This window comes from Mauremys mutica, chromosome 12 (assembly GCF_020497125.1).
Source record: "Mauremys mutica isolate MM-2020 ecotype Southern chromosome 12, ASM2049712v1, whole genome shotgun sequence".
NCBI classification, from domain to species: Eukaryota; Metazoa; Chordata; order Testudines; family Geoemydidae; genus Mauremys; species Mauremys mutica.
Genome location: NC_059083.1, coordinates 63,209,715 through 63,225,509, shown reverse-complemented (window position 1 = coordinate 63,225,509; position 15,795 = coordinate 63,209,715). Strand labels below are relative to the sequence as shown.

The 15,795-nt window shown below is 46.4% G+C and overlaps 1 protein-coding gene across 1 annotated transcript; it reads left to right on the top strand.

Annotated features, from left to right (window-relative positions):
- Positions 1-1,233: 1,233 nt before the first annotated feature.
- TRIM16 (tripartite motif containing 16) lies at positions 1,234-15,769 on the top strand. The gene is made up of 6 exons (XM_044981585.1): positions 1,234-1,940; positions 5,064-5,159; positions 8,417-8,650; positions 9,538-9,709; positions 12,978-13,073; positions 13,432-15,769. Exons 1-6 carry the CDS (start codon positions 1,374-1,376, stop codon positions 14,067-14,069), a joined length of 1,803 nt encoding a protein of 600 aa, XP_044837520.1. The 5' UTR covers positions 1,234-1,373; the 3' UTR covers positions 14,070-15,769.
- Positions 15,770-15,795: the final 26 nt, after the last annotated feature.

Below are 15,795 nucleotides of genomic sequence, written 5' to 3'. Positions count from 1 at the left end.
GAAGATCAGGCTGGCTGGCCAGGGCCCCTGCTGATTGTTGGCCCAGCGCCACTGGCGCCATGGTAAACCCGGTACTGTGGGTGAAGTGCTGTGGCTTGCAATGTGCAAGTCAAACTAGATGATCATGATGGTCTCTTCTGACCTTAAAGTCTATGAGTCTTTTACAATAGCAAAGGATGATCCCCAACCCCCTAAATAGTTTTGCCTCAGATATAGAGGCATGATGCTAACCATCCTGGAATCACCAAAGATGCCTATCACCATCTTCTTCCTCCATGCCAAAAAAGGGATGGTACCTGAGTGGAAGTTCCCTTATTTCACAACTCCACCATCAACTGGAAGAACCAGTTTCAATTTTTTCATCCATGCCTTTCTGAACAGAGGAAGGGGAACACAGGAAAAAAATCTGCATTTAGTGCAGCAAATTCCTCCAGTGCTCACACAATAAAACTGGGACTTAAACTGTATTGGCTGTGTTGCCCATGAGCAAAGGAGGGTCTAAAAGCCAAAATGAAGGACATGAGCTAATATTTTGTGCAGAAAGATTCCAAAGGGCATGTGGATTTAAATAATCTCTGCCTGAAACTCTGCCTCTCAGAGATAACTAGTTCAGTGGTTGCAAGATGAAAAGTGCCTACCTACAAGAATTAAATATGATTAATGGGCCAAATCCGGGCAGTCTCACTCAGATTTTAGTCAGTCCTGGCTCAGTCACAATTCCATTTGAATAAAAAACTCATCAGGGCATCAAGATTTAGACCTTTCAACAGCTGTGCCATGGAATAACACTAGGGTTTGGCTCACTATTAATAGTACATTTTCTCAGGCTATAGGGAGAGCTGGTTGAAAATTTTCCATCAACACTTTTTTTCATTGGGAATCGGGGTATGTGACAAAATGGAAGTTTCTGCAGAAAGGGTCTCCTTTCCTTGAAAATTTTTGATTTTTTGTTGGAAACCCCAAAACCAAATTTTTGTTTATTTTCAGAAGTTTTCAGCTGAATTTTTCTTGGTTCCTGATGAAAATCTGAAATTTCCATTTGGGTGAAAAAAACAACTTTCCAGCCACCTCCAGCTGGACGTACAGAGGACAGCAAGTCCGGGTGGAAGGTTGTAGATATGAGACTGACGGACAGAGACAAGATTGACAGCTGTAAGGAGCAGCGTTTATCTATAGCTCACACAGCCTGTCATTCCCAGAACGAACTCACTCACTGTTTGCTTCTTGGCTCTGATTGCACTCCTACTTCCTGAAAGACTGGAAAGAGTTAACAGCTGCAGGCAGTTGGGTGAGTTCAGGTGTGTCACTTTCTTTCATTCCCCCTGCGCTGTGCAGTTACAGTGTGTGTAGTTGGAAGGCAGAGGAGCTCAGAAATGGCTGACTGTGGCCCCGCTGCTCCAGAAGGGCTGCCCCAGGCATTGGTACTAGGTGGCCCTGTCACTAAGGCAAAAGGGCACCAGGTCTGTGAGGGCAATGACTTCTCAGGTGAGAAAACTGAGGGTGAAGAGTTGAATGGCCGTGAAAGCCCAGAAACGACTAGCCCAGGACCTGACCTGCAGGGCAGTTTGATTGTAAATGGCTCTGGGATGGCAATGGGCCAGCCTGGCCTTCTGGAGCAGGGGAACAGTCTGGAGGATGGGCAAGAGATCCTGTGCGACTTCTGCATGGCCCAGAAGGTCCTGGCAGTGAAGTCCTGTTTGACCTGCATGGTGAATTACTGTGAGGACCACCTCCGGCCTCACCTGGAGAACAGCAAGCTGTGGAGCCACAAGCTGATGAACCCCGCAAAGGACATTGACCTGCAGACCTGTGAGACTCACAAAGGCCACTTGGGGTGGTTCTGCCAGACTGACCTGGCGTGTGTCTGTGAGGAGTGCCTGGCCGAAGAGCACAAGGGGCACAACTTGCTCACCTGTGAGGCAGCCAGGAAGGACAATGAGGTATGTCACTGCCTGGTATTTATTGGTGTTCATTGTGGGTACAGAATGATCCAGGATGCAGAGGGGCATAGAGGCAGGGTGGGGCCCAGGGCCTTCTCACTCACAGCCTTTATACACTGGTCTTACGCTGTTGGTGTCAGTGGGTTTACTCCTGATTGAAGCTGCTCTTGGTTTCATTAATGAGTTACTTGTACTTTATAGCAAAGAGGGATTTGTTGTCCCTGGCTGTGGGCCAGATCCTCAAGTCTTTACTCAGGTTCTACCCTGTCAAAACCGCCATTCATGCTGGTGTAAAGCAGGAGTAACCCCATTAACATCAATGGGCCTGATTCTCCAGGGCTCAAGATCGTGTGTCACTACTTCTCCCTGTGCCAAGTGGGTATAAATCGCTACTGTTCTGATTCTGAGCTCAGAATTGGGCTCAACAGAGTGACAAAGGAGTGAAATCCGGTGAGGGGATGTCGGGGCCCACTGACTTAGTAAGGAGTAAAGGCTCCAGGATTTGACCCTAGAGCGCACCACTGTGTAGTGTGTAGCACTGAAAGACTCTGGTTTGAGGAGTCTGGGCAGACAGTATTTACACTGCACATGGAGTTTTTCTTCCTACACTGAGTGAGATACAAATCTGTGCCCTTTGCAGCTTGTGTTTACCTTCCCTTCCCACTCCCAGCTGGGGGGAAATGGGCTCCATTCCAGGAGCAGGTAGCTGTTGCCAGTACTTGCACGGGAAGGTTTGTTAAAAATGCTGTTGATTCATCCGTGAATGGGCTAAAGGTTTCCTGGTTTAAAATGAGCCAATGGTGTGTCTCAGTGGCGTAAGCTTTATAAAGAGAATTCTAGTTGTGCCTATAACCTGTGCCCCCGCCCAACCAACCTGGCTTTGGTACGGTATGTGAGAATCAAATGGGCTATTTCTGCTCTTTTTGTTATGGGTAAAATTTTCTGAAGGACCTATGGGATTCAGGAGCCCAAGTCCCATTTTCAAAAGTGACTTAGGGCCCAATTTTAAAAGGTATCTAGGGGCCTAAAGATGCAGTTAGGTGTTGGGAGGGATTTCAGTGGGCGTTCGATGCCTGGATGCTTTTGAAAATTCCACTAAGCATCTGCCTGTCTCTTTAGGTGCCTGAATACCTTTCAAAACCTGGCCATGAGTCACTTTTGAAACTATGACCTAGGGCCCCAAGTTCCTTAGGTGCTTTTGATAAATTTACCCTATGACACATTTAGGTGGATAAGGCGGGGAAGGGGCATGATCCTGCAGTCCCTGCTTGTAGGTGTCATCCTTACTAATACAAGACAGCTTGCATGAGGAAGGATTGGACCTGTGGGTAAGAGAACCCATTTTCCCTGTTTGATTCTGCCAGAGGAGCCTCTCTCCTCTCCCACTTTTGTATCCACCCTTGGTGACTAGGCCGTTGCTGTGAGTATAGTATATGTCCTGGCAGTTGCAGTGAATCATAGCTTAGAAACTGGGTGGAGACATGGTTCCCAGTTGTCCTTACCGCATCTATGAAGTAACCTTTCCTCTTGTTCTGACATGCCATCCTGGGATCTGACAGCCAGTGTCTATTCTTGAAGTTAGAGGTTTCCGGTTAGCAGCCCCAAGCCCCAACCCCCTTCTCCTGCTCCCCTTTTCCACCATTGACTTCAAAAGGTTCAGAGCCAGTCTGAATTTAACCCCTTTTCTGTTATCCTGCAGTCAGCAGGTTCTTTCCCCGCTCTTCCTTTATCTAAAGCCTCCCAAATCTCAATACCATTCACACACTCAATACCATTCCTCCTGGGGACTGGTTGCAACAAAGACAAAATACATGGCCTGGAATGTGCTGTGGAATATATTTCTCTTTTGATGCATAGGGCCTGGCAGACACTCAAAGGACAGGATGCATTGGTGAATAATCCCTATTGCTTATTTTATTGGGGTACCAAATTCTGAGTCGCCCAGGGTACTCTTTGAGGAATGGTCAGCTTTGTTGCCGGCGTATAGGATCAGATTTCCAATGGAGCTCAAATCCCATCCAGGCACCTAAGTGAAGAGGTCACACTTTCAAAAGTGCCTAACACCTCCCATTGGAACCAGTGGGAACTGCTGGGTACTGAGTAATCTCAAACAACTGCCCATGGTCTTATTTATAGATGTCTAATGCTCTTTTGAATTTAACTAAGCTTTTTGTCTTTGGTATCTTGTGGTGGAGAGTTCCACAGGTAATTATACATTTCATTAAAATAATCAGACCCTCTTGTTTTTGTTAGTCCTGGCTGAACCACAGAAGATTTAGAGTTTAGAATTGGTCTGGATAAACCAAATTTTGGCTCCTTCTCTGAATCTATGGGGTCTTCAAAATTGCTCTGGAAAAGTAATGAGAACAATCTTTCTTGTGAGATTTTTAGCATTCTGACTCAAGTCCATGTGTGGAACCAAGGGTCTTGGGTCTTCTCTCACCTACATGGATGTAAATCTGGAGTAACTCCACTGAAGTCAATGGAGTTAAACAAGTGTGAAAACCAGTATAAATGAGAGCAGACTCAGACCCTAGAAGTGAGAGGGAAACTTCTTTCAGAACCTTGAAAATTTTTGCATCAAATTTGAGTCTAGAAATGTTCCAAGATTTGGGTGGGGTGGAGGGATTGGTTTTACATTTGTTAACCATTCCAGCTGTTCCTAGTCTTTGTATGAAAGATCAAGGCAAAATCCAAACCCCAGGCTCTTGTATTTTCCCCACTCATTGATTTGGATTCTGACACTTCCCTTCCACTGTTCTGGATGACTAAGCTTCTTAGGGCTTAGTTACTGCAGCCATGTGTGACCAAGGATGTTTTATTATTCTGTTGCCGTCATAGGCTTTCCCAGGTACTGAAGGTAACAGGAGCTGCGGAGACAGCATTTTCCAATTTATCGTGTTGCTGGAAAAAATGACACACTCCCCAGATCAGACAGAAGCTAATAAAAATGTCCAGAGTGTTGTGAGCCCTGCTCTTGTCTGTGTGAAGTGGCATGGGTTCCAGCTGGCTGCTTTGGGTAACCAAAAATCAGTTATAAAGTTTCACAAAACACCCCCTCTCTGCTATCCTGTCTGATCACTGAGAGAGTGGATTGTTAACACCTGCTTCATCCATTCACAGAGTGAACTTGTGCAGACCCAAGCAGAGTACGACTGGAAACTGAAGTCCGCTGAAAACGCAATTGTCAAGTTGCAGAATAATACACAGTCTATAGTGGTAAGGACAGAACTTGGGTTATTTCTTCTCCTCAGATTAAACTGAACCCATAATAATGGCATGAAAATGGTTGTATGATATTTAATGGGAGCCTGGATAATGGTCTTACACTCCTGTATGTGTGAAGTGTATGCAGCCTCCATGTCTCTGTCATCCGCAGACATCTCCATGCCTGTTCCATGCCACTGGCATGCTCTCCCCTCTCTGGTCACAAGCCGCTACTCACATTCCATTAAAAACCCTGAGAAGCAGGACAATAACATGCTAATGGGGCAGGTTGGATGGAAGGGTGGGTAGGACACTCACCCGAGACTTGGGGTCAATTCCCTGCTCTGCCACAGTCTTCCTGTGTGACCTTGGGCAAATCACTTAGTCTCCCTCTAGCTCTGCTTCCCACCTGTCCAATAGGGAGAATCATACTGCCCTGCCTCTCAGGTGTTGTGAGGAGCAATATGTTAAAAATTGTGAGGTGCTCAGACATGATAGTAATGGGGGCCGGATATCTACCTCAGATAGAGAGATTTATACCACTGAGAATCTAGCCCATTAACTATTACATAAAAACCAGCTTGACACCAAAGATTGAACTGGGAGCTCAGAGAGCTGCACTAGCTCAACTAAAGCTCCCTACATGGGGCTATAACTAACTCATTTCCTCTGAGTATTGCACACAGAAGGGGACCTGTAACAAACATTCATCTGGCGGTTACGCTGAGATACTGAATTCCAAATTCTTTGGACAAACTCAGATCACATCTCAACGTCACAGCTCAAGCTCACCTCCAGCCCTGAAGGGCAGTTCTAACTTGAAAAGTGACTATAAAAAGACAGTGGTGTCCTAGCCTGGGTAGAATCAGGATGTCCAGAGGCCACATGACAATTAAAATGCACCACTGTCAAAAGCTGAAAAATTCCACTGAATTTCAGGCTTGTTTTGAATTGTGGGGGAGATTTTTGGGCTGCTTTGCCTTTGAGTGAATGGGTTTGTTCATCTCGTGAGGGAACACTTGCAAGTGCCAAAAGATTTAGTATTCCAGGGCAGGATCAGCTTTGTGCTGGCTTCTGTTTGTGGAGAATCCACCCAGAACTTTTGTTTGATGATATCATCCAGCTGCCTGTGCGAGGCATCTTTGGTGAGTGTCATCTCCACAGGGCTTCCAAAGAGCAGTGCCATGTTTAAACAGTTGGAAAAGGTGACTAATTGTATTAATTGTTACCCTCTTGAAATTGCCCTGTGCTGGTGCAATAATACTCACGTAAACCCACAGACTTCACTGCATGGGACAGCCTCCACAGCTGCTTCCCCGGTTAGCACTGTTCTGATGTTTCTTTTCTGCATGGCAATTCATGGTAATTCCAGAACCAACCCCCAGGACATGGCTGATGAGCTATGAAGTCCTTCATTGCTAGGTGGCTGCTTCAAATCTAGGGGAAAGTTGTTACCTCCTGATAGCCTCTGTTAGATAATTTGCTGGTTTGAGTCCAGTTTCTATTTCTGGATGAATTTTCAGATCAACCTTCCACTGCCACTGGCTCTGACTCGCCTCTTTGTAGGCAGTCGGAGCTGAAATGGGAGTTAGGTGTTTAAATACTTTGAGGATCTGGTCCTCAACTCTGATAATCTGGGAGAATGAGGGTTTTTTGTTTGATTTACAAGGAAGTGTGGAGTGGATCCAAGTCAGCCTGGTTGTAGCCATCTTGCTGGAGAGATCCTGTAACCTCTCCATGAGGCCACATGGCACTTTCCCCCCAGGGATTGTTGAGTAGAAATCAGGGCAGAATTTTACCCTGTGATTCATTGAAGTTATGCCTTATTTCCATTTCCAGCAGCAGGGCTCCAGCCCCAGAGCAAGTGGGGCTGCATCCTCTGTGCCACACAATACCTGTCCTACTTCACTAATGAGAAGGGATCCTGTTTGTTTTCTCACGGTGTTACCTTCTCAGTTATCCATTGGAAGTGCTTCCATGTCTGTTTCTGTGTGTACTTTGCTTTGTCACATGGGAAGCTCATTGTGGGAACAGAGGTATTCCTCCTGTGGATTTTCTCCTCTCCCTGGTGGTACTTTGAGAGGCCCTCCCTCTCCCCCCCCCAAAAAAACCTCCCCAGTCCTCCACAGCAAGTCTCAATGCTTTATAACTTGGCCACCAGCCTTATAAATAGGCTTGGCAGAATTTTATTTTTATTTTATCATTTCAGCCGACTGTGTTCAGATTTATTTTTAAGCATTTTTATTTTTTATTCATTTAAACGTTTACAGTTGTGGGAAGTTATGGGAGTGTCAGTCAGTGGGGAGGTCAAACAATAATTATTTCATGACAGTGAATGCTGAGATTCAGCAAATTAAAGCTTGATAACCATTACCACACAAATGGTCAGCATCACATGTCAAAATAGCCAAAGTCACTAGCCTCAACTCAAACTCTGCCAAGTGCTCAGGCAGCATGTTTCTTGCTGTGCCTGTCTGTGAATTTTGATTATTGTTGATGGAAATATTTTTTCACCAGTTTGGGTATGTATGGCAAAATCGATTTTTACTGACCCCTACCAATACAAAGCTAATCTTTCCATGCTGACTTACAAAGAAATGACGGGGATTAACTGGAGTGTCAGCACTGCACCTTACTCATTCAGAAGGCTTGCTGTTGGGTTGTTGGTGTCAAATCCCCCCATAGCCAGGAGCTGGGCAATGCATAACTGGTTCAGGCCTATGGTCCACTGTGATCTAACCCCATAACACAACGAAAGGGAAGACACGGTGCTACATGGGCATGCTTCCTTCGTCCTTCCAATTCTCTGTTCTGAAAAGAAATGTCATCCTCTTCCTGGGTCAGCTCAACACCTGCTGCATCTTTGATTGGGTTTACAGGTTGCTCTTTTAACAGCATCCAGTGGTTCCACAGGTCAAGTTCACTTAACCCTTCTGTCACAGACAGGTATTTCCCTGGCTATGACCCTCAGTCAGTCAAAACCCAAGAGCCCTCAACTGCTCTCAGGGCGTGTGTATGTGCATTTGTGGAGGTGTGTTGGGGAATAGGGGAAGAGACCAGGATCTGCTGGAAATGGGGCCATGGGTTCCAGTCCCTTGGTTTGGATTCACTGATTAGCTGTTGCTGCCACTGCCTTTGTGCTATGGAGGCATCTCCACAGTGATTAGAAAATGTTGTTTGCACATCTTGATGCATTTGCCAGGAAGGTGCAGTGGCGACACAGCGAGGCTGGTTGGAAAAGTCAACAGCGGTGGCTTTTGTCCCTGTAGAGTTCTATCTCTGAAGTGAAGAGCCTGGTGTCTGGGCAGTTTGGGGAGCTGTTGGAAGCCGTCAAGATGGCCCACTCGGATGTACTGGCATTTCTAGAGGAGAAGGAACGTGTGGCGGTGAATCAAGCCAATGGGATAAAGATCCATCTGGAGCAAAAGCGTGCTGTCATGGAAGAGAATAAACTGAGGCTGGAGAAGATGGCCCTCTACACCAGTGACATCCTGTTCCTTAAGGTACCATGATGGACAAGGCCTTTCCATTATAAAGACCTGGGGGATGGTGTGTCTGTAGATTAGCATTTGGTTTGAGGCATTCAGGTCAAGTGTGCAGTATGATTAGACTGCATTGTGCCATTTTATAATTGAAAAATGGTGCCAAGCCTCCTTAGAACATCTCCTGTAACCTGAAATGGAGATTCTGACTCCAAATTCAGAACTGATTGGCCCTCCCTAGGCTGTGGAGTGTAAGACTGGGATTGTCCAAAGTGCCTCCCGGCCATAAAGTTCTCTGAAATCTTCTAGGAAGAGAGAGAAAGGGAGATTTTTTTCATCTTTGTTTTTAAAGAAGGAAAACATTTCAGACCTCTAAAGGCCACCTTGTTTGCGTCTAAACTGTGCAAAACTCCTGGGTGAAGATGATAGAACTTAGCAACTTCTAGAGATAAAGGTGTAGGGCAAAGACTTCTCTTCATTCTCTCTGGAACTGGCTGAGATACATTATTAGCCTACAGCCAACAACATTGTAATTTCATTATAAATGGTGGGTGTGTTGTTTCCTTCATTATTTTATGACCATGGTCGTCTTTTTCTAATGCCGTCAGAGTACAGGGAAGCTTGTAGTGAGGTCCAGAGATTGCTGTTCCTCGGCTTTAGCTTTACAATCATAAAGTTTATCTGGTGAACTTCATATTCAGCTGATCTTAAATATCTCCCAAAATACAGGTTCCTGTATCAGCTGAGTTTAACTTCTTCAGGCCTGCAATGGACTGTTAAGGGTCAGAGTCTGCTCCCACTAAAGTCAATTGGGATTTTGCTAGTAACTTCATGGTGAAATGGATCTGGTACAAAAACAGCCAAATATATGAGGAAAATGAGCAAAAATAGAATTGTTTTTTTGGCAGGAATATTGTGAGCTCAAGAAGAACACAGGGGATGATGCACTTCCCAGTGTTTATATTGGACTCAAAGATAAACTGTCAGGGATCAGAAGGGTCATCTCAGAGTCAACAGAACACTTGCTACAGCTTGTACAAACCACCTATAAGGAAAAGCTCCAGGAGTTTTCAAAGGAAGGTGAGTCTTATCCTCTGCCTTGCAGCTGTTTAAATGTACATTTGCACAGCTCTCCGTGTGTGCGTACGAACGCTTTAGTGCTGTCACCAAATGGCAAAAGTGAGGCCCTGATAAAATGCATGCTTCCCGGGGTCCCAGGAATTGCCAATCCCAAGGTCACAGTGGCAGAGTCAGGAATAGAACCCACCAGACAATCCTTCCTGTCTGCAATGAGATCATCATGCTGGATTTGCAACATCACACACTGATCCCTATGGTAACAGATTGTAATGTAAAGCTTGTGATTTTACTGGATGTCCAAGCATGAGGGGAAAGTGGGTTGATTAAGGGGTGTGTGTGTTGGGGGCAGGGGCGGTGCTTCCATTAGGCGACCCTAGGTGGTCGCCTAGGGTGCCAGGATTCGGGGGGTGGCATTTTGTGCGCTCCCCATAGGGCGCACGGGAGCTTCCGGTTCCATTCCTGTTGAGCCGCCGAAGAAGGACCTTCTGCCAACGTGCCGTGGAAAACAGCGGCAGGCAATTGAGCAGCTCAATGACTGCCGCTGTCGCCTGCGGCATTTAGGCGGAGGGTCCTTCTTCGGTGCCGCGATGGGAGCGGAACCGGAAGCTCCCGCGTACCCCATGGGGATCGCACAAAATGCCGCCCCCCGATTCTGCCTAGGGCACCAGAAACTCTGGCGCTGCTCCTGGTTGGGGGTGATGTGTCTATTTAAGCACAATACTGTGATTAGAAAAGAGAGCAAGCAGAATGTATAAACCTCCCAGTTATTTCCCCCTCCCCTCACTATTTAACTTTGTCCCAGTCTTTCTTTCAAATGATCAACCCATTGCAATCAGCAGTTAATGATTTACTATGTGAAAAGGCCTGGATGTTACCTAGGTTGCATCCTAATGCCTTTTAAGTCCACAATAGAAATCTGATAAGCAATATGAGTCTGACAGGATCCAGCTGAATTCCTCACCCTCCCATGCATTAACATTATCAGCTGGCTCTCGGCAATGCCACTTGTTTATATGTAGTCACTCCTGCTTTCCCCAGCAAAGCAAAGGCTATTTGCTATTAAGTGCTAGTGCTGTATGGAGGCCACAGCATCAATCCTGCCTTGCTGGCAGTCTTGACACAAAGTCAGCTATGAGCTGGAGGTGACAGCAAGGAAACCAGGCTCTTTCCCAGTGTGAATCAACTCAGCCACCTGGGGACTGAAGTTATTTCCTTGAGAAACATATGGATAGGGGAGGGAGCTGTGGAATCCATGGTGATTTAGCTGGTTTTAACTCCATATGAGTTGTAGCATTTACAGCAAATGCGTTTTTTTTTCTTTCCTGGAATCAATGAATACTGCAATTTAATAATAATACTTTGTCCTTCTCTACTGCTGTCCATCCAGGGATCTCCAAATGCTCTATAAACATTGCCCACAATTATCCTCCCATGAGCTGGCTGTTTGGTGACACTCGGGCAGTGCAAAGCAGCCAGAAAGCCAGCTTAACCAGGCACATGGGGATTCCCTCATACCTGTGGCATAGGGCTGGTGATGCCCATCCTAGCCCCAGCATGGAAACTTACCTCTGTCATCTCAAGCTATTGCTTCTCCCATTCCCCCATGATTTCAGTCCTGCCCTTTAGTGGGTACAACCTGATAGCTCTTGCTGATTTCTTATAGTCTCATCTCTCCTGTTTTCTATCTTGCTGTTCATTGACTCTCCCTGAATGAAGGACTTTTATTGGGACTGACCTGCAGCCCTGACGACTCTCATCTCCACCTGTTGCTTTGCAGTTTGATTCTGTTCTCCTCTGGGTTTGCTCTCCCTTCCGTTTCTGCACGCTTGAGTATGATTGGGTTTATGCCAGAGAAACACCTGGCAAGGAAGGACATGAAGCAGCTGCCTAGGGTACAGAGTGGGTCTTGTGTTTTGAGTTTAGCTGATCAGAGAGACATCACGAAGCCCTAAAAATGTCCTGGACTGTGCCACACCAGCCAGGAGTGCCCTTCCTAGGGTGGTGTGCAGCAGGAATGGTGAGGCTGTTGCACTCTGCTGTGCATGTGCCTGCACAAATACAATCAAGCACCAGGCATTGTCCATTGCACTGAATAAGTCCCTACTCCCTAAGACTTGAGTGCAAGAGGCAAGGCAGGCACCAAGACTAGGCATGTCTGAGGAGGTGTGGGGTTAAGTGCAGCCCTTTTCGTGTGTTTGAGGCACTAAACTACCCAATCCGGCTACTGCCTTTAGGCTGGAGTAACTTACCAGGAGTATTCCCTGGTCATAGCTGAGACAGATGTAGCTCTGCAAGCCACCTAGCAGGGCTCAGCAGGTGACATTTTGTGCTTGACTCTTCTACACCGTGTTTCCTCTTACTGCTTACACAAAGTCCCAGGAGGCCAGGATTCAGTGGGCCTCATCCTGATCTTACCCACGCCAGCTTCACACTGACGTTATTATTGATTGTCGTTTGTGTTACAGCAGTGCAGTGGTTTTCAGCCTGTGGTCCGTGGACCTCGGGGGGTCAGACTGTCTAAGATTTCCAAGGAGGTCCGCACCTCCATTTGAAAATGTTTAGGGGTCTGCAAATGAAAACCACTGTAGTAATGCCTAGAGGCTCCATTCCAGGTCCTGTTCTGGTAGGGGCTGTTCCACTGCTCTGACCCCAAAGTGCAGGGAGTCAAAGGATGGAGTTAGCAGTGAGAGATCAGAATTGGGCCCAATGTCTTTGTGTGCTCATGAAACTATTTGTTCAAATTAAATGCCTGTGGAGCCAGACTGCTGGTTCTTAATCCTGATAACAATGTAATAGAACAGATCTTCACACAGTGTGCAGTCCACCTGTGGAACTCATTGCTGAGGGATATTGTGAAGGCCAAAAGTATAACCAGACTCAAAAAAGAATGAAATAACTTCATGGAGGATAGGTCCATCAATGGCTATTAGCTAAGATAGTCAAGGACACACCACCATGCTCTGGGTGTCCCTAAACCTCTGACTGCCAGAAGCTGGGACTGGATGAGGGGGATGGATCACTTGCTAATTCCCCTGTTCTGTTCTTCACTCCCTCTGAAACATCTGTCACCAGCCATTGCTGGAAGACAGGAAACTGGGCTAGAGGGACCATTGGTCTGCCCCAGTATGGCCATTCTTATATTCTATCCCTCTGTCAGACAGCAGTGGCATGGAGCATATGCTCCATTCCCCTATGCTATTGGTATACCACCTTGAACAAACTCGCAGGGTTAGTTCTGAGAATGCTAATTGTCTTTTTGTTGTTGAAGAGGACTGTGGGATCAAAACAATGGTGTCTGCAATTGTACCATCCAGGCACCGCATATCGGCTCCAGATCCAGAGACTAGGAGTGACTTTCTCAAGTGTAAGTATTGGAATTAATGACTCTAAAGCAGATGAGGCTCTGGGGGAGAGGGGAATGGGAGTTTGGAAGAAGTTTCTAGAGCGTGATCTGGTTTTGTAATTTATCTTGGATTATCGGTATTTTAGTTGTCTTAATTGTTATCGGCTGAAACATGAGCATGGCCGTAGCTTCTTTCAATCCCGGTGAAAATTGCCTGGGCTGTACAAAGGTATTCCGTTGCCCAGTGATGCTCTGGTAATGGAGTGTGTATAGTAGTGGAGTAGGATCCATAGCTCATATCTTGGGCTAACCAACATGGAGAGTGTCCACTGGAGAGGCCACCTTAGCCATTTCAGTAACAATTTTCTTTTCTATTTAGACTCACGCCCGTTAACGTTTGACCCAGTCACAGCCCACAGATATCTCAGGCTCTTGGAGGACAACCACAAAGTGACTAACACCACACCCTGGGAACACTCCTACCCAGATCACCCTGAAAGATTTGAGCACTGGCGCCAGGTGCTGTCAGACAACAGCTTGTACATGGGTCGCTACTACTTTGAGGCTGAAATAAGCGGAGCCGGCATTTACATTGGTATGACGTACAAAAGCATTGACCGGAAGGGGTCAGAAAGCAACAGCTGCATCTCGGGGAATAACTTCTCCTGGAGCATCCAGTGGCATGGCAAGGGGTTCTCTGCATGGCACAGTGATGTGGAGATCCCACTGAAAACAGACACGTTCAACAGGATAGGGGTCTATCTGGATTACCCCAAGGGCACTTTGTCCTTCTATGGTGTCACTTCGGACACCATGACTCTGATACACAAGTTTGAGTGTGAATTTGCTGAGCCGCTGTACCCTGCTTTCTGGCTTTCGAAGAAAGAAAACTCCATCAGAATAATCAAAGCAGGGGATGCTGATGAGAAGACTCCTGCCTTTTCTTCTTCCTCGGAGGAAGCTGCTCCTTCCAACACACGTTTAGTGTCTGAGGTGGAAGCATTGGCCAGTACTTAGGTTGTAGATCAATATTAGTATTGTGGCAGCAGAGGCAGCAAGGGAATACATGCTACTGGGGTTTTAATAAGAGAGTCCATAAATGAAGCTGGTTCTCAGCTTCCTATGCCTTAATGATGGAAAAGTCCTTTTAGGTCATGTAATCCAACTCCCAGGGGTCAGTGCAGATTGTTTCCTGCTATATATTCTTGAATGCTTTGTTCAGTAGGATTTTACCTTATTTCAACATGATGGGTGGGTATTCCACCAGTTCCCTTGGGAAACTTTTCCAGCTTCAAGGGACCTGATTCTGCACTCGCTTACAGTGGCATAAACCAGGTGTGACTCTATGGAAGTTAGCCTGGGGCCAAATCTGCAGGTAGCGTAGCTCTGTTGAACTCCATGGAGCTATGACGATTTATCCCAGCTGGAGATCTGGAGTGGAGTTACACTGGTGTACAACCTGTGTGAGAGGAGGAGCAGACACTAATAGGTCAAGATCTCATCTATGGACAATATTCCTAATTTCTTTTGCTCAGTTTCATTCTGTTACACCTGGTCTCATTGGAGGCAGAGTAGGTCAGTGGACAGGCAGGCTGGTCCAGCAGCTAGAGTGTTATCATGGGTATGGGGGGACCAGTGTTCACTTGCCTACACCACCACAGTCTCCTTGTGTGATGCTGGGCAAGTCGCTCAGTTCCCTGCCTGTAGAATGGGGATAATAGCCTTGCCCTACCTCTCAGGGGTGTTGTGAGGATAAACACACAAAAGATGTTGAGATGCTCAAAGACTACGGTGATGAGTGCTTAAGCACCTTAGGTAGAACACTGGACTGGCAGGGAGGAGTTCTGTTCCTGAGTTGATGGGTCACCTTGGGCATCTTTGTGCTTCCATTAATTGATCTGTAAAATGGGGATAAAGATGCTTGCCCACCATTGTAAAAAAGGGTAGAGGAGCGCAGTGCTGCATTGCACATTGCTATATAACTAAATATTATTATTCTTTTCCTCTCTATCCCTCAAGTCTTCTCTACCTAATCTAGCCTTCTACTGAAACCACCTTTCTCTTTTACACTTCAGCCCATCACCCCAGCCCCATGTGTGCTGCCTTCCTGTTTCATACTGCATCTAATCTAAACTCTGTCTTTGCCTTCATGCCTTTAAATAATCCTATTCCTGTCTAAATCTCTGAATTTCTACCCCCCTACCCATCTACTCCCTATCCTGTCTTCTCCTTGCTCCTTTTCTGTCTGTCTCACTGGCAGCTTTGTACCTTCAGTCATGCTCTCGCCTACATTTGGAATAAATCTCCACTTCCTGTCCTCCAAATACCTCCTTCCAACAATACTTGAAACCCTCCTCAAACTCTCTTCTTCCTGAAACCTGCCTACCTTGTTTTCCTCAGTAAAAATCTCTCCACCTGAATGATTGTCCTGTGTCTTTATTCTATTGGTGACTGTAAGCACCCTGTGTTTGCAGGGTGCCAGGCAAATATATGGTGCTTTATACACAGTAATCCCAGGACTCCCTTAGAATGCCACTACTTCAATAAGGCTGCACCAGTACACAGGCCAGCACCATGATGTGTTTTGCTCCATGACCCTGATACTGTTTGAAGCCCTGTGTGATGGGGTGTGTACCCTACACAGGTAATGAAAGGGTTAACAGGAGCCTGAGCCCAATTAGGCCACTGGGTGGCACCTGAGTGGGTGGTAGGCCTAGTTGGTGAGCAAGCCCAGCTGGCAGGG